The 19,775-nt window shown below is 46.0% G+C and overlaps 1 protein-coding gene across 1 annotated transcript; it reads right to left on the bottom strand.

Moving 5' to 3' along the window:
* Positions 1-201: 201 nt before the first annotated feature.
* Positions 202-3,329, bottom strand: LOC124688457 (nitrate reductase [NAD(P)H]). Its single transcript, XM_047222136.1, has 3 exons — positions 2,360-3,329; positions 2,115-2,255; positions 202-1,775 (listed from the first exon to the last, which is right to left on the bottom strand). Exons 1-3 carry the CDS (start codon positions 3,327-3,329, stop codon positions 202-204), a joined length of 2,685 nt encoding a protein of 894 aa, XP_047078092.1.
* Positions 3,330-19,775: the final 16,446 nt, after the last annotated feature.

The raw sequence follows: 19,775 nt of genomic DNA, 5'->3' as shown, positions 1-19,775 counted from the left end.
TCGACAAAGGACAACGTGCACATTCCCCATGTCCAATTTGGCCATCACCACCCGGTCGACCACCGCCACTATACTACACGTACCAGAACTCGAGAAAATTCAGACTACCCGGGAGGCCGGGACTACTATGCTACTCCGTATGTACTATGTACAGCTGAACCGTGCCGCACAGTTCGCGCGCCGGCCGGCCACCGTCTCTGCTCAGAAGACGAGGCAATCCTTGTCGAGGTCGTACCCCATCTTCTCCAGGCCCGGCCGCACCGTGCACTCGAGCATCGCCGGCGGCCCGCACACGAGCGCGAGCGTCTCGCCGTCGCCGCCCAGAGGCAGGTGCTCCCTGAGCACCCGCTCGTCCACCCTCCCGACGCCGTACTCCCACCCGTCCTCCGGGTGCGCCACCTTGCTCACCACGTACCACACCTTGAGCCGCGCCGGGTGCGCGGCGGCCCACGCGTCGATCTCCTCCCGCAGCAGCATGTCGTCCTCCGTCCGGTTCGCGTACACCAGGTGCATCTCCGTGTCGTCGTCGGGCTGGTCCCTCAGCACGGCCTGGATCACCTGGTACACGGGCGTGATCCCCGTCCCGCCCGCCACCATGGCGAGCCGGCGCGCGGACCGCCGCTCGCCGCCCACCGTGAAGCTGCCGCGGCCGTTGTACTCGATGTGGCCCACGGGGCCCTTGATGCTGACGGGCGCGCCCAGCGGCAGGGAGTCCAGGTACTGGGACAGGAGCCCGCCACAGGGGAACTTGGGGTCCTCGTCCTTGAAGTAGATCTTGATGAGGAGCTCCACGTGGCCGACCTCCTCGACGGAGCTCGTCGGCGTGTACGCGCGCATGCAGAGCTTGCCGCCGATGGAGGCGCACACGTACACGTGCTTGCCGACCGGCAGCCCGAGCTTCTGGTCCGGCGACGGCAGCGCGAGCCGGAACAGCCGCACGTTGTCGGACACGTTCTTCTTGCCCACGAGCCGGCACGGCACCTTCTCCCGCGGGTTGGCGAGCGCGACGGTGGAGACGGGTGGCGCCTGGGGAACGGAGGGGGCCTCGACGATGGCCGTGAGGTCGGCGTGGCTGCTCTGTGGCGACACGTAGTCGGGCCCGGTGACGACGAGCTCCCCCACGCGGTACATCTCGAGGAGCCCGCGCGCTTTCGCGGAGTGGATGGCGTCGAACTCCTCGGTGCAGTCGGAGCCGGCGTTGATGAGGATGCTGTCGGCGCCGCCGGGGTGGTCTTTGAGGAAGCCCGTGCAGTCGTAGACGTGGCCGTGGACCACGATCCACGCCGACTCCTTGGACGCGTGCCGGCGCACCTCGGACATGGTGTACTGCGTGGAGGCGGTGGCCATGAAGGGCGTGGAGGTGCTCCGCTTCAGCGTGCCCTGCGTGGTCTCGGACGTCGTCTGGATGTGCTTCTGCCGCGCCATCCAGCCGCCGGACTGGTTGCCCGGCTGCGTGGGGTGCTCGAACACCAGCCCGATCTCGCCCTTGTGCGGCCGGCACACGTTGATCTTCACCCGGAACCAGCAGTTGTTCATCATCCCCATCAGGTTCCAGATGAGCTTCTCCGGCTGGGTGTTGAGGGCCTCGTCCCACGCACGCACGGCGATCTCCTTGGCCCCCATCAGGTCGAGCACCTCGACATCGACGGACCAGAAGCACCAGCACCAGTACTTGCCGTACTTGGTCGGCCGCTCGGGGTGGTCGAGGTCGCACACCTGCCACGTCTCGCCGCCGTCCAGGGTCACCTCCACCCGTGTAACTTTCCGGCCACCGCCTGGTTAAACAACACGGAAGCACAATCAGTACAAACAAATCTCCATAAGATTTGGCGCAAAATAAATCTCCAACTCTTTTTTTGAATCCAGAACAAATCCCCAACTGAACATGGTAAGGCCAAAACCAAGCTGGGCTTCTGGAATGAGCAGGCTGCGGGCCTAGCCCAAACTAAATCCCAAAACAACTTCTACTTTTTTTTCTTATGCTAAAAAAACTTGTATACTTATTTTCCTTTTGAAGAAAGGAAAATACATGTACTAGAACCGTATGAGACAAGCACCGTATACGGCAAGGTGATGTCTCTGAGATGACGAGCGAAGGATGAAGGGGAACTCACCGGAGTATGCATATCCCTTCATCGTATACGGCTTCTGCGTCGTCAGCGCGTTGATAGGTAGCACCTCGTCGTGTCCCGGCGTGGCGATCACCGAGTTGATGTTGAGCTCGTTGATCATGCACTCCGGCTTGTACCACCACGCTGCAACATCCATCCAAAACAACACCGTCAGATTAGTTCACCGTTACATGTTCCTTCCTCTGGTGCGTGCACCAACAAAACTAGAATGGAGCAAGCAAAAGTACCTTCGGCATTGGCGAGCTCGGCGTCGACGTGCGACGGCAGCACGCGGTTGTCCCGGTAATGGTAGTAGCTCTCGGACTCGTTGCAGGCCACCAGGATGCGCTTGACCCACTTCACCATCCGCCCGCCGATGAAGCCCGGCACGATGAGGCGCACGGGGAAGCCGTGGTCGGGCGCGAGCGGCTCGCCGTTCTGCATGTAGGCGAGGATGACGTCCCGCGCCGGGTCCATGGCGACGGCGCGGCGGAGGCTGGTGCCGTACTTGCACCCGCCGCCTCCCGGCAGGTCCTCGGCGCCCTCGAAGCACACGTTGTCGGCGCCGGCGGCCTCGCCCATGACGCGGCACCGCCGCAGCACGTCGCGGAGGCGCGCGCCGCGCCACACGGAGGTGGACACCGCCCCGGGCCCCCAGTTGAAGCCCGCCGACTGGCGCACCATGTTCTGCTCCTTGCGGCGGTTCCCCGCGCACACCAGCGTGACGGGCAGCTCCACCGCCTCGAACTCCGTGGCGAGCTGCTCCATGGTGATGCGGCACGGGCGCTTGACGAGGCCGGTGATCTCGATGGTCCAGGTGGACCAGTCGGCCTTGGGGACGGCGCCGTGGTTGCGCACGTAGTGGAGCGGGGCCGGGGTGATGAAGCCGTGGGACATGAGGCGGGGCAGCGGCGGCTCGGAGTTGAACGGGTGCTTGCCGGTGAGGCGGACGAGCGCCGGGTGGCGCTTCACCCAGGCGTCGGAGGTGGCCTCGTCGCGCGGGTCCTTGACGGACGGCTCCACGTCCAGGCGCGGGCTGTAGAGCGAGCGCCAGTCCGGGGGAATGCTGTCCTCGTCGTCGGAGTCCGAGTCCGGGCCCGGGCGGCGCCTGCCGCCGGAGTTGGAGGAGGAGAAGAGGTCGAAGGCGCCCTTGGGCTGCGCATTGCTCGGCCACGGGTGGGTGGACACCTGACGCTTGTAGTCGACGGAAGCCGCCATTGTCGCCGGCACGAGGTGAGAGATGGGCGTGTTGTTGGATCGCAAGCTCAGAAGCTCAGAATGGCGTTCTGCTCTTGGAAGGTGTGGAGGTGGTGGCGCGGGGTTTATATAGCCATGGAAACGGCAGGGAAGCTAGAGGCGTTCACGTATGCTCACACTGCTGCTACGTACGTGTGGTGCCAAATTGAAATTGCCAGTGCTGATGCACGCACGCGGAGAACTAGTAGCACTCAAATCAATCAACAAAGGAGTTGGCGTCACCACACGCTTAGCAAAAGATTTTCTCTGGATTTGGGGGCATTTCATTTTCACTTCCGTGCTACAAACAAACGTCTGTTCACGGCCCCTGACACCGTTTAGCCGATTTTCTATCTTTTTAGCAGGATGCGACCATTTGTACGGCTATTGCATCGTACTACAAGTCTACAGCTTCATTATGAAATTCAAAGAACAATTTTGTCGACTTAGGCTTGTCCATCAACGAACACAAGGATGATCATTACAGCTTATCATGTACTAAAACGCTTATTATCGAAGAAAAACATGTTCACTAAATCTTGTATCAAGTATCAACACATGTACAAGCAATTCTTTTTTTCTTTAGCGAACAATCAAAATTTAACAATTAGCATATATACTTCAAAAGTTTTGTTACCTCTTTTGCCTTCTGCATCGATTGATGCATATAGCCCACGTTTATTTTTGTTAGAATTGACTAAGCAAACCATATTAGCGTAAACCTGAATCCCACGTACTTACATCAAAGTTCACTCCAAGTATGTTAATAGCCTCGGTCACAGTAACCACATTAGGTGTGGGACTCGTATTATGTAGGGCTCGCCTCAACCGTCGAGTCTTACCTAGCAAGAACTAAAATTACACTAAAAGGATCTGCCACCGTGGTTCCCCTTGCCTTTCATGCAAAATCCGCCACAAGAGACGAGGGAAACCGACATGAACATCTAAGCCACCTGTTATCTAGGGTTTGGTTGTTTGATTACTTCGCATAATGGTACCTGGCATGCTTCGTTTATCATGAAACATTTGATCTTTAATAAGGTATGTGACATTTTCACTATCACGGAACAAATTAATGCAAGAAGCATCTCCATAAATCTCAACAAGCCAACCTTTTAACCAAAGAGACTCTTTACATGCTTTAGCAATAGCCATGTATTCAGCTCCAGTAGTAGATGGATCAACAACTGGTTGCATGTTGCCTTCCAACTCACAGCACATCCACCAATAGTAAACATATAACCTGTGAGTGACCTCCTCTTATCCAAATCGGCAGCAAAATCTGAGTCCATATTACCAGCGAGTCCCTTAATAGTCTTGCAAAACTTCAAGCAAGCATTCGATGTGCCACGAAGGTACCTTGAAACCCGCTGAACAACTTTCCATCGTTCTTTACCAAGATTATCCATGTATCGCTTGCCCAAACTCATAGCATATGGCAAATCAGGACGAGAACAAGCTATGCCATACATCAAGGAGCCAACAACAGTAAAATATGGAACTCGCCACATGTGCTCGAAATCTTCATCAATACTAGGACATTGCAATGCTCACAACTTAAAGTGAAGAGCAATAGGAGTAGTAGCAGACTTTTCATCATGGATACTAACCAAACGAAGAACTTTCTTAGTGTAATTTTGATGACTAACAAATAAGACACTGCTTGTGACGGTAAAGCACACGTCCGTTGGGAACCCCAAGAGGAAGGTGTGATGCGTACAGCAGCAAGTTTTCCCTCAGTAAGAAACCAAGGTTATCGAACCAGTAGGAGATGAAGGCCACGTGAAGGTTGTTGGTGAAGGAGTGTAGTGTGGCGCAACACCAGGGATTCCGGCGCCAACATGGAACCTGCACAACACAATCAAAATACTTTGCCCCAACTTAACAGTGAGGTTATCAATCTCACCGGCTTGCTGTAAACAAAGGATTAAACGTATGGTGTGGAGAATGATGTTTGTTTGCAAAGAACAACAGAGAACAATGATTGTAGTAGGTTGTATTTCAGATGTAAAGAATGGACCGGGGTCCACAGTTCACTAGTGGTGTCTCTCCAATAAGATGAATAGCATGTTGGGTGAACAAATTACAGTTGGGCAATTGACAAATAGAGATGCATATACATATCATGATGACTACTATGAGATTTACTTAGGGCATTACGACAAAGAACATAGACCGCCATCCAGCATGCATCTATGCCTAAAAAGTCCACCTTCGGGTTAGCATCTGCACCCCTTTCAGTATTAAGTTGCAAACAACAGACAATTGCATTAAGTATGTGCGTAATGTAATCAACACAAATATCGTTAGACAAAGCATTGATGTTTTATCCCTAGTGGCAACAGCACATCCACAACCTTAGAACTTTCTGTCACTGTCCCAGATTCAATGGAGGCATGAACCCACTATCGAGCATAAATACTCCCTCTTGGAGTCACAAGTATCAACTTGGCCAGAGCCTCTACTAGCAACGGAGAGCATGCAAAAACATAAATAACACATATATGATAGATCGATAATCAACTTGACATAGTATTCAATATTCATCGGATCCCAACAAACGCAACATGTAGCATTACAAATAGATGATCTTGATCATGATAGGCAGCTCACAAGATCTAAACATGATAGCACAAGAGGAGAAGACAACCATCTAGCTACTGCTATGGACCCATAGTCCAAGGATGAACTACTCACGCATCAGTCCGGAGGCGGGCATGGTGATGTAGAGCCCTCCGGTGATGATTCCCCTCTCCGGCAGGGTGCCGGAGGCGATCTCCTGAATCCCCCGAGATGGGATTGGCGGCGGCGGCGTCTCTGTAACTTTTTCCGTATCGTGGCTCTCGGTGATAGGGTTTTCGCGACGGAGAGAATAAATAGGCGAAGGGGCAGAGTCGGGGGGCGCCCGAGGGGCCCACCCCATATGACGGCGCGGCCAGGGGTGGGGCCGCGCCCCCCTATGGTGTGGCCGCCTCGCGTCCCCTCTTCGTCTCCTCTTCGGTGTTCTGGAAGGCTCCGTGAAAAATAAGACCGTGGGCTTTTGTTTCGTCCAATTCCGAGAATATTTCCTGTGTAGGATTTACGAAACCAAAAACAGCGAGAAAACGAGAACTGGCGCTTCGGCATCTTGTTAATAGGTTAGTGCCGGAAAATGCATCAAAATGATGTAAAGTGTATATAAAACATGTGAGTATTGTCATAAATCTAGCATGGAACATAAGAAATTATAGATACGTTTGAGACGTATCAGACACGAGATTCTCTATCTCTTGTAATTTGCATGTCTAGTATTTTCTTAGCCGCACCAAGATCCTTAATCTCAAACTCACTACTTAATCAACATATAACAACAAGTATATAGGTGATCCATTAACGTGTAAACACCACTATCATACTAAGATATCTTAAAATCATATGAAAACTTAAATGAATCAAATATTTCATACCATAGTCTTGGAGACCATTTCAAACCATAAAGGGACATTTTTAACTTGCAAACAAGATCCTCCTTACCAGGCACGACAAAATCTCCAGGTTGGTACATGTATATCTCCTCCTCAAGTTCTTCATGCATAAAAGAAGTCTTAACATCTAACTTATCAAACTCAAGATCATGCATAGCTATAATACCAAAGAATACACGAATCGAACTATGCTTCACAGTCGGAGAGAATACATCATTATAATCAACATATGGAATCTGGCTAAAACCTTTAGTACTAACCTTGCCTTAAACCTTAGAGGCTCATTATACAAACCTTCATTTATCTTCAAGATCCACTTACAGCGAATAACCTTCTTTTGTTTAGGAAAATACGCTACATCCTATTTGCTACTTTTCTCAAGCAATTACATTTTCTCTTGCATAGCAGAAATCCACTTCTCGCGGTCAACGGATGCAACGGCTTCAGTATACCTAGAGGGTTTTGAATCATTCTCCACTTGTTCAACACAACTCAAAGCATAATAAATAATGTTACACCCTTAAATTAAACGGGGACATGTACCTTTGTTACACCTATGTCTATTAGCAGCAGTGAAATTATTTTTTAGTTGCATAACATGTGATGAATGTTGAACATCAGTATTATCATTATCATTTTCAGGAACTTCATTTTCTTTCTCCTCTACATGCTCCACCTGCACGCTAATCTTAGGTTGCTTATCATCGGAAACTCAATCAGAAAGATTAAAAAGATCATAAGCATCGGTAGTTGAACTATCATGATACATAACAGTTTCATTAAAAACAACATCCGTGCTCATCAAGATCTTTTTAGTTTCAGGATTCCATAAATTAAATGCATCATTAAAACAACATCCATGCTCATCAAGATCTTTTTAGTTTCAGGATTCCATAAATTAAATGCCTTAAGTCTAGTTCATAACAAAGGAACACACATTTAACAACTCCATGCTCTAAATTTCCATTATCAACATGTGCATTAGCAGTGCAACCCAAAACTCCCAACTATGAATAATCAACAGGTGAACCAAACAATACCTCAATGGAAGTTTCCTTATCAAGTGAAATGCAAAGGTGACATGTTTGTCAAGTAACAGGCGGTGGAGGATGCTTCAGCCCAATAACATGTGTCCATAGTCCATACCAGCATTGGAGATGATGGTTCTGTTCATACTCTCCGCCACACCATTATGTTGAGGAGTGCATGTGATAGTGTGGTGTCTGACAATGCCTTCCTCGTGGCAATAACCATTAAAAGCACTAGAACAAAATTCCATGCCATTGAGAGTACAAAGCAATTTAATGTTCTTTTTAGCTTGCTTCTCTATCATAAATTTCCACTTTCTAAAAGCAACAAATACATCAGATTTATATATCACAAAGCAAGGCCACTCTTTTATGGATTAATCATCAATGACATCAAGCATATAATTAGTACCATCAAGAGAATCCTTGTGGGAAGGTCACACACATCAGCATTAACATAATCTAATATCCCTTTTGTGGTATGAACAGACGTATTGAATATAACCTCTTATGCTTACCAAAAATCTAGTGCTCACAGAGTTCCAACTTGCTCACATTGCAGATATGTATCATGTATATCATATGAATTATGCAATGTCATGTTCAATTATATGCCAAAGACGCATATGTTACATATTAGTTTTACCAAGTTCATCGGGAATATATAACAACCGCATCAATACCACACAAAGTGCTACCTCTAAGAACATATAACTTTGCGAAATTCATATCACCTATTATTTGAATGGGAGAAACTTTTGATACCTTTAGAAGTCTATGCCCACCAGCGAAATTTGTACCGATCAACATCAAGGGTACTGAGGGAGATCAAATTTATATCCATGCATGGTTGGTATGTGTTTCACCACAGTCAATGTGCATGTCATGCCATCATGTGTCCTAATCTGAACAGAACCAACACCAACAACATGGCAAGGGTTGTCATTCCTCACACGCACAAAATCTCCAGTCCGCACAGATTCATATGAACTGAACCAATCTTTGTTACAACACATACGAAATGAACATGTAGTATCTCAAGTATCCATTCATCATTGCGAGAAAACATGCAAAAAAAATAACTAGGCATTCACCATCAGAATTATCACTAGAAACAACAAAAACCTTATCATCACCATTAGATTTGTTTTTCGGTTGGTAAGTACCATTTCCTTTCTCCTTGTTCTGCAGCTTCTGACAATCATCAATTTTGTGATTAGTTTTCTTACAATACCTGCATAACTTTTATCGACCCTTGTACTTTGAGCAACCTCTATCGGTCTTGTTCTTATCTCTATTGTTGTAGTTGTTGGTGTTTCTTTTCTCAGTCCTTCCTCGAACCTGGAGTGCTTCTTCCTTTGACGACAAACCCTTTGCATGCACCATAGTTTTCATATTTCCCTTTGCTGGAGGGCCCCATAAACTACGGTAAGGGTTAGTATATCATGGTTTAATATTATGGTGTCCCCGAAATTTGTAAAGGAACTAGGCAATCAGACTAACAGTATAAGAGGGAGATCTTCATCATCACATTTTACATCCATAGACAAAAAATCAAAAGCAATCTCTCTAAATATCGATAGGTGATTCATCACCGACGCACATTCTTGCAAATTGTGCGAGAACAACTTCATCTTCACGTGCATCTTACTGGTTAGATCTTTTGGCATGCAGATCGATTCCAGTTTCAACCACTTGGTCACTATAGATTTATCCAGCAACACTTCTTGCAAAATATTATTAGATAGATGAATTTGAATCAAAGACAAAGCCTTACAGTACTTCCTCTTTTCCTCATATGTCCATGTCGATGCCTATTTCCTCCAAATCTATCGAGCACATCATCCACATCAGAAGTTTGAGCAAGGATCACCCTCATCTTCACTTGCTACAAAGATAACCTTCTGGTGTAGTCTAGCTGCGGTAGATCGAACTTCGATGACGCCATGACGCAAATCCTGTATCAAACACGGGCTCTGGTATCAATTGTTATAAACACGTTGGGAAATAACGAAGAACGAAAAAGATATCACAGCAGGAGAAACAATATTTTAACGTGAAAACCTCTTCAACAAAGAGAGGAAAAAACCACGGACGCCAGCCAACGAAACTTTAATATATGAGAAGTGTTTACAAATGTCGTGGGTTATCTTATATGATAAAATACGATCAACCCTAGTGAGTTGTGGGCAACACTCCCCATCATGTCTAGGCTAAAAAACAGGAGGATCATAGACGTGAGATAGATGGAAAGCTGCACCTATTTTAGACTAAATAATGCTTTAGCCAGGTTTAAATTGATGCATTAGCTAAGTTTTCTAAAAGTTCAAACCGTTAAAAAAGCAAGGCTATATATTTAATATTGTTGAATTCGGATCATAATGTAGCAGCATACTTGTTCCTTTTTGTTGTGTTTAATTAATTCAGAACTATTCACTATTTCAACAAAGCATGCGGTCGATCGACACGTGTAATTTGGACACGAGCTGACTACATTTTGTGGGCGTAGAAATCGCAGCGCGCGTGTCCCATGGTCCCGGCTTTGGACGCAAGATCGCCGAAAAGGAGACGGCGCCGTGCCGGTGCAGCCGCAGCCAGCGCCGACCCCGAATGCAGCTCGCCCTGGAAGTGACCTTGCCCAGGTGAATCCATCCGTGCGGGGGCCGGGACACGGACACCATGCATGCAAAGTGTCGGCCTTTCGGAGGTCGACCATGCGCCTCTCCATCGTGGCTTCTCCCCAGCTTCCTTTCCGCTTCTTCCAACAACACGATGGTCGAAATAATTGGTGTAGTATAATGGGGGTAATCTATGGCACTCGTTCCATGGTGGATGCAACGTAGATCGTCGAATCCAACCAGCCGACCTCCGTTGCCGATGATTACTGGATTTTCTTTCTGCGTGTTGGTGAAGTACATCGCCAAGCGTGCAACAGGAAACAGCCCTAGACGCGTCGTGTAGGGAAATGGGTTAATCATTTGACTTTGTGTTAGCCCGAGGCGGTAAGTTCGCCAAGGTCGCGTCTCAACTTTCAAATCCCAAGTCCACAAAACTAGCAGACACCTTCTTTTAAAACAACGGCTTGCTACTAGTTCTACGTCCAATCGACCAGAGTTAAGCTAGAGATATGTCTACTCCAGGACAATTAGATTTGCATTGTGATTTTGCATCTCAGAGCTAAACATAAGCTGCAATTGCCCATGGGGTTACAAATACACGCATTAAATATGATAATATCATCCATGGAGAATTATATTTACTATGCCGACCAAGAATTAATCACGTCCTTTAAACAAGGGTTTTGATAATTCTTATTTTCCTAGACCATAGAATTGCACCGTGATTCATGCTAGCATATGTTGCAACCAACAACAAAAAAAGCTCAAACCGGTGGACTGCTTCGTGATTTGTGCTAGCAATGAGTTGCATCATCGGTTGTAAATGCACCCAATTGTTTAATTGCTTTGTAATTTGTGCTAGCCATGAGTTGGTTGTAAGTGCACTGGACTATTGAATTGCTTTGTGATTTGTGCTAGCCATGAGTTACAACATTGGTTGTAAATGCACAATACTGTTGAATTACTTTGTGATTCGTGCTAAGCCATGAGTTGCAACATTGGTTGTAAATGCACCTAACTATTGAATTGCTTTATGATTTGTGTTAATCATAAGTTGCAACGTGGATGAGATTCAATAACAACACATACTAAAAATTAGCTTAATTCTCCGTCGACTTAGAACTGAGAATTAGTCACGCCTTTTTAAACAATCGCAAAGGCAGTGTATGCCCGCAATTTTTTCTCACACCAAAAACAAAAAGAACAAGCCAAAAGTCAAACCGCAAAGTCCTATTTTCCCTCGAGGAAAGAGCAGAAGGCACACAAGCACGGGACTACTCCAGTTCCTAGTTCCTTCAACAACCTGGCTGGCAAGTGGCAACACAAATGCTAATCTAAGCATGGTGGAGACCGTATCTTACTGCGCAACATAAGATTATCAGCAAAGATACTTTCCTCGGCCACTGCAGAAAGGCATATTCAAAGTAATAAGAGAATGATTGACTAAACACAGAGAGTTCACGATCGAGGAGCTAGCAGTATAACAGGACATCAGGAGAAGAAGTGGTGATTAACAATTCAGGGATTCGTTGGCGCATGGCATTTTCCAATGGCCAAGCAGAAGTGGCCGTGAGGAGCCAGGAGGGATGATACTGCCTAGCTTAGCTAGCCTCACTCCATCCCTTCAGCCAGCTTCCAGCAATACTTGATTAGTGTGTCGCCAGCCCTTGGTACGTACAGCCCTAGATCGCCTTGGCTCTCGCCGACGCCAAGGGTCAGGGCCGGAGATGGCTAGCTAGCAGGGTAGCACGTACGCACGCGATGCGTTGCAGTGAGCAGTGTACACCCGCCCGCCCATGGATGGCTGCTTGTGGAGTTCGAGCCTTCCCCGGTTGCGAACTTCGCCACTGTGGCACGGCATGCGATCTTGAGATCTCGATTTTATGGGTTTGGTGTTTTGCTATCTTTGCTGCTGCCTGCAACCACCTCTCCCGGTCCTCACTCTGACCTTCAGGTCGCCATCAGGATTCAGATTTCAGAAACGTGGTGCCGGTCATGGTTTTGCATGTGTGGCTCACATAGAGTCGTGGTGATGATGTTTGCGGATTCTGCTTGCCACTTCAGAGAAAACGTTCGGCTCAGGCACATCATTACAGTCGAGAGACTAACCTAGCTAGTCAGTTTTTTTTTTTTCTTTTGAGAAGAGAAGCGCCGGAAAGGATCCTCAATTTCGATTATAAGAAAATTATAAGATGTCCAACATACCTTCCCGCTCTTGCCCTCCAAAAGGATGTCCAACACACCTCCTCCTGCGCCCAGGTTACATATGCAGATTCTAGAGGGCAAATCCCTCTTATATCTGCTCACAAAAGCACCTGGTTCTTCGGTTCTAACTGACAAAACTGAAGAACACAAAGAGAAGAACAGCACGTGACTAATTCTCATTCGACTAGGAATTAGCTTAACTTCCATTCAAGTGATGTCATCACATGATTTTGTACTATGTGATTTTTTTACTATGTTAATGTTATTTTACCGCATGAAGTATATTTTTTCTCAATTGCAACTCATTTTCAATTGAAAAATCTTAGTTGCAACTTGCAACCCACTTGGAACTGAAAAGAAATCTCAATTGCAACTGTACATGGAATTGAAAAAAAAATCTCACTTGCAACTCACAGGGCACACAACCGTGATACAAATCAGTTGTTCCTAGAGTTGAATTAGCAAAACCGAAAAGAAAAACATGGCGTGGACGAACTTCAGCAGAGGACATTACATCTCTGAAAAAATAACGCTGCAAGTTCTGTGGGAGAATGGATATTTAAACACATGCCAATTCTTCCAAACCAACAATAATTATATTGCTCATTTCCTGTTCAAAGGATTCCAACAGTACCATAGCCCGAATATCTCATGCACCAGCAAGGCAATCTTGCTAGCCCCGTTGAAGAAGTTTTCAAGCTTACCTGTCAAAAATTTGGCCCACGTGTTCAATAATTGACATGCAAGAACTATAACATTGGTATGATCCCCGTATCTTATACCTTGGAAGTACGATTTGTTCCTCCTTTTCCAAATATCCCAGCATGCATATCTTATTTTAACAAGGCACAAGGCTTGCCATTTTCATTAATTAAGAGAGAGGTGCCCAGTTAATTCCTCAGTTTTGCTAACGGGCATAAAAAACAATGCATATCATTACTACCCTTTGTCTCTGCAAACGAAAGCAACAAAGCATTGCAGATATAGCTTAGAAAACTAACGATGCATAATGTTAATCCCAAAGGCAACACAAACGACATTATAAAATTTTGCTACACAATAGGAAAAGAAAAGATGTTTGTGGATCTCATGAGCAACACAAAATTCGCAAAGATCATTTACTTTCCAGACCCTTTTGCTTAAGTTATTGCTAGTTAGGATTGGAGTTCTAACTTCTCATTAGCAAAACAAAATAACTCTAAGAGGCAGTTTAAACTCCGAGAAAGCATTGGAGAAAAATTGAGTATTCTAGCAGAAAGATAAATATACAAAGACAGATCTCACATTTTACTTTTTCAGAGTCAACATTACTACATGTCCTGTTGCAAGTTATTCTACACTTAGTATAGATTCTTTTCTTTACGAAATCTCCTTAACTTGAGACAACGAGTCATTTGGTGAAAACGGTCTTTACAATTATATTTTGATAGAAACTTAGATTATATGAAGTAGAAAAACTTGACATAAATATCATGTCCAACAGCCTAACCCGAAACTGGCTCTTATTACCATCACCGATAATTCTCTGAGAACACTATAAAACAAGTTACTAAGTACAATAATGACTACCCAAAAATGAGAATGGGTAGGATTTTGACTTCTCTGTTTTCCCTTTCAACACGTTGATTTGATAAGATCTTGCCAATTCTCTTTCTCATTCTTTAATCTCCAAAATTATTTTCAAAACAAACTTATATTTTCTAAACTTTAATTGGCAACTCCTAAAGTACCCTGCTCTTTAGGTCGACATACATCTAGCCATCGAACCGGGTGGTATCTCTCTCGGTCTCGTCCCTAGTTGCATTGTTGGTCTCTCTCTCTATATATATCTAACTTTTTTTAATACACCCTTAGGAATATTAAATAAGGAAAACATGTAACTAGTACATTTGAGACCAACTTCTAATAAAAATCAATCTATTTCCAATTGAATATAAACTAAATTTCTAACTAGCAGTTTTCTTCTCGAATCTCTCTTCAGCATCCTTTCAATCACTATTGGTGAGCCTTTTAAATGCATAGTTAGAGTGCCTAAATATCTAAAGGAAAGCACCAATCTTACAAGTGAGAATATATGCATAAATATCATGTCTCTCAGCTCCAAAACAGGTACTACCTCCGGCTCAAATACCTATCACAGATTTAGATAAAATGTACGCTAAAATATGTCTAGATTCATCAAACCTCCCACAAGTATTTAGAGCCGGAGGGAGTATCTTTACTTCTACCAAAGTTAATTGCAGTCTAGTTAATTGCTCAAAGATACGAAGAATGAACTTCAAGTTTCTAACACTTTCAACATCATATTGACACATAAAATTGGTATCGTGTGCATATTGGATGATAACTATTTCATTTTCCAGCCGATATTTAGCTAGGCATTTGTACGTGCTCCAAAGTTCTTGTCAGTGCACTCGGAGCATTTCCTCCAAAGCTCTCTGCAATTATCTTTTTTGACATTTGGGTAGCGAGTTTTTGGCATAAACTTGATGCCAATGAGTTCAGACATGCAAATTATCAGAGTGCATGCATGCACCTAGGCTGAGCAGAACAGCTAGCGTAACATTAGAGAATCGAAACATCATTGTTCCTAGGCTGGATGGATACATCAGTACATCACATTCACCGCTCGAGCTTGTCCAATGTATGCAACTGACCGATTCCACTTGAATCAGAATAAGCGAAACATCCCCATCGACCAGGAATCACCAGCTCGATCGCACCGCGAAAGCTCAGCGTCGCTTAAGAAAAACTCCTTGGCCCTTTGGCGTACATGCGGCCTTCCCATCGCGATCACATAAGCTAGCTACTTGATTCATTTTCATAAAGGAAAAAAGAAGTCATGGCGTTTCTTTATGCAAGAGGGATGGCTAGAATATTCTCGCTTTTCACTGTTGGGCACAAGAGATATTTCGTGATGACGTCCAGACCCAGACGAAGCGAGAATTCGAGATACATCGGAGCTGGGACGCTGAAAGCGGCGTCTCGATCGGTCGAGCTCGGGCGACGGCCTCTCGGTCTCCCGGAGCAGCCAAGCTGTCTGGATGCACGCCGCAAAGGGCATGAGAAAGTGATAAAGCGCAGGTTTAATAAGGATTCAGGTAGCTGATCTGTTTCGTATTGCACTAGTTTAGTTTCTCCTGACATTACCGGAGTTAGTTAATTATCGGCATGCTCAGCTCTAGAATGTCTGATGATTGTTTTCATTGCGTATCAAGAATGAACATGATGCGAGTAGAGGTGCCGATCGTGTAAACATCAAAACATCCTATCCAAGGCTGGAAATTGAGCACGTCGGGTGTGTAGGCTGGGGACCCGGCCAAATCAGATCTCCGAGAAAAGCCAATGGAATCTCAGCCACGCTTTTGTTTTGAGTAGGTCTGGCGTATATGCCTTTGTTTTGCTCGTTTTGGCTGATGCACGGGCCGCCGATTTCGCCGGCGGCGGAGCAACACGCTAGCTATCTCTTCGCCAGCGGTTGAAGCCAACACTCAAATGCGGTGAGGCGTTTGCTCGAGTAGAACCCTTCCGTAAGCTTAGACATAGACAAACTCAAACACAAAGAAGCCAAGGTTGCTCAATAAAGGATGTGTCTAAGTCTGAGTCGACTGAGACTTAGTCTCAGTCAAATTACATCAGTGTGTTTCGATGTGGGCTTAAATAAAGTACAAAAAGCAATGAAACACGAATCTTCAAGTAGAAACAAAATTTAACGATGGAGCATGTGACTGAGACGTACATAAGCTACTCAGCTAGCTGAAATTTAGCAATTCTGTTATAATTAAGAATATGATGGTTAAAAAAACTAAATAAATATACATAACCATGCACAAAACTTGTATGGCCTAACTTACTTATATGAATATGTAGCGTGTAGTATGTATGTATGTTGTTATCGACTTATCGGCAATGACTTTGTGGGTGGTGGCGGTCACGAGACATTGCGAGATGGTGCATGCCGACACGAGCCTCAACAAGGTTTCGTAGTAGCATGCTGATAGGGTGGCAGCCACATTCAAGCAGGACAGCAGCCCGGTGTGTCTCGAGGCTAGCTAAACTGTCTAGCGCGAGATTAGCCAGAATGTCTGCCTCGAGGCTAGCCGAAATATCTGGCTTATTTTTGATAGTCTAATTAGACATGCGTCGAACTGTCTGAGCTTCTCTTGGCCGGATAGAGAGACGAATATTTGGACGTGAAACGCCACACTGTTTTGCACCAATGGCCAATTTGTTCTATCCATAATAAATATACTGGGTTTGGATATGAGATTCAGATGGCTCACGATTAATTAAGGCTAATTACCCTAAACTGAGTTTGGGGAGGGGTTTGTCCTCATGCGCTGCATGGCTCCTTGAAACGGAGGTAGTAGTTGGAGGACGCGGCTCCTCTGACGTAGCTATCCTGCATGGCTCTGACTTTCGGTCGCTGACAGGTGAGTCCCACGGGTGGCTGGCTGGCTGGACACAATAGAGACTCAATGGCAGGAGATGCTACGCCAGGGGATCCTCTTCCACTATATATACCCGACGAAATTGCACATAGCAGCAATTCTTGGAGAGATTGTTGCAAGGACCAGCGACTCAAAATAATCGTTGCAAGAACCAGTGACTTTCGGTGTAATTGCTTCGAAAGAGCTTTAATCATCAGACTACACAATTAAACAACTAGTCACGTTGTCTATATTTTGCCATAGCTATTGTTGTAACAGGCTAAGAGCATTCCATCTGCGTATTTTAAATTGGCCTCCAAAAGATTATGGGGCACGCTATACAGAAATAGTTGCCCAGTAACGACTCCTAAATAAGTTCTGCTTCTGGTGCGGCCCAATATACTACCTGCGTCCCTGGCCGTTCCCGACCTACAAAAGAAGGACTGTGTGCCAGACACGAGCCTAGGTCAATGAGGAGTCAATAGATTTTCCTTATTGGCATGGCGGTTCCCGAGGCGGTGGCAGGCGAGACGTCCCGTCGGCACTGCGTCATTACCACGCGTCGTCACCACGCCTTCCCCCGCTGCTCCTCCTTCCCGCCCTTTTCCCCGCTTCCCATCTTCCGTTTTTCGCCTCGTCTCCAATTATAAATTATAAAATACAGCATGATGTTTCCATCAGTGCACGGTTCCGTGCCGATGCAGAACGCGAGGAGGCCAACGAACAGGAGCAGCCAGAGGCTGAACCGAAAAAGGCGGCGATTCTAGAGGGTTGTATACTGGCGCACGACTAGAGGAACACGGCCCACACCTTGGAGGAGGCTGGCCAACAGCTCCTCCAAATGAGTGACTCCTCGTACAGAGATGATGAGTTTTGAAGAGAAGATGCGCAAGACCGTGAGCCATAGAAACTTGCGGTCTTCGGAAGCTGTGCCATTGATAGGGCTTAGCCATATTGTGCATATTATTTAGCTTTTTAGGCTGGTCATAGTGGGGAGTAACTTAGACTAGTAACATATGTCATGTTACTAGTCTAGGTTACTACCTTCATAGTGGGTAGTAACTTATATGTGGTGTCATGCATTGTATCATTTATTATGTTGTAGACTCATCTTGCCTTGAGTTGTGTGATGTTATGGTAACATAGCTAGTTACCACCTCAATCTCTTTCTTCATTTATTAGCATGTCATGTCACTAAAATGTCTTGAGATGTGTGATGTTACTAGCTATGTTACTCCCACTATGAGCAGTCTTATATAGCTGTTACGGCAATAGCCAGGTGCAAGGCAGCGTGGCTATCATGTGTTGTTTAATTGTGTAATCTGGTAATAAAAGCTCTTTGCAAGCAATCACACCTAGAGTCACTGGTCCTTGCAACGGAAATTTGGAGTCTCTGATCCTTGCAACTACCTCCCCAAGAATTGCTGGTACGTGCAATTTCCTCTATATACACCTATAAGACACGGAAAAAAGCATTCATGTTCACGGTGCCAAGCACCCATACATTCAAAAAATAAATAGTAATTCTAAAAAGTTAAAAAGTCCAAATCTTTTAAAAACAAAGATGATCAAGTATTATATTTGTATAAAAAAATCGCGAGGGGTTTACTATCATTGTATCCTGGGTAAAAAAAACAAAATCGGAAGCCCCCAAGTCACTATTCACCCTATATTCGTCATAAATTTATCTTATTTGCTCAAAATACCATGGAAATCATTACAAGCCCCCAAACATTTTTATACGAGCACAATACATAATCAACATTTGTTTTCGTCGCGTTCTCTAAGAGATGTCATATGATGTCTCACTTACGCGCCATATTCATCTTGGGACTGGGACAGCTCCTAGATTCGAACCGCGACAACGACGCGTCCTTACGCTGATACGCTAGTTATTTTACTCAAAGTGACTCGCAAAGTGGAGTAAATCATTGGTGGTTTACCTTGTTCAAGCGTCCATCCACGACCGCGCTGCTCCGTTGGTTCGGCTGCTCACATCCGATAGGCCGTTGGGCGTCCGAAAGGCCATCACTGACTCTTGTTGCTGCTTTCTCCTCTCCGACCCGGCGGCTTCCATTTGATTTGGTGAGAACTGCGACGCGGCGTACTGCCTGCACTGCGGCATGCGACTTTCTTCCCCCCCTGCTGCTGCCAGCCGGTGATTGGGGTGCTTCAGAGTTCAGATCTGGGAGAAAGTTAAAAACAAACCAGCTCGACACAGGAGGTTCAGTTCATCCAGCCGACTAAACCAAAACGTGGTTTAAGCCAGATCTGCAGAAATAAAAAGAACGCAATCTCACCGTAATCACAGTATGAAACAAACACTGGTTGTACGGTGGAACAATGGACGCACATCAGCAGGCGTCCCGCGTCACATAGACCCAGCAACATACTGATCACAATGAACCACTCGGGCACTCCGGTTTCAGGTGTCCACGGAGGAGCGACGACAGGAAATATAGAACCAATAAAACACAAACTAGTTCCAGGTTTCCAAGGAAAACACGGCAAGGGATAGGCTGCAGCTAACACGTGAAATGTCTTCTGCTGTTTGTGCCACCATCCTTTGGCCGCTGAGTTGATCTAGAGAGAACACCGTCCCAGGCAGCCACTCGCTTGAACCACTGCAAAGAAATGGCTGAAAACCACCGAGCTGCATGAAGCAGCAGCGGCAGTACGATCT

The sequence above is a fragment of the Lolium rigidum genome, chromosome 2, assembly GCF_022539505.1.
Source record: "Lolium rigidum isolate FL_2022 chromosome 2, APGP_CSIRO_Lrig_0.1, whole genome shotgun sequence".
NCBI lineage: Eukaryota > Viridiplantae > Streptophyta > Magnoliopsida > Poales > Poaceae > Lolium > Lolium rigidum.
This window is presented reverse-complemented; position numbering and strand designations above follow the sequence as displayed.

What these genes read in the sequence shown, in the direction of transcription:
- LOC124688457 (XM_047222136.1), bottom strand. Translation starts at nt 3,329, where the DNA reads ATGGCGGCTTCCGTCGACTACAAGCGTCAGGTGTCCACCCACCCGTGG. An exon ending in CGAGCTCGCCAATGCCGAAG is followed by an intron (nt 2,256 to 2,359) that starts GTACTTTTGCTT and finishes TGGATGTTGCAG; the next exon opens with CGTGGTGGTACAAGCCGGAG. An exon ending in GAAGGGATATGCATACTCCG is followed by an intron (nt 1,776 to 2,114) that starts GTGAGTTCCCCT and finishes TTGTTTAACCAG; the next exon opens with GCGGTGGCCGGAAAGTTACA.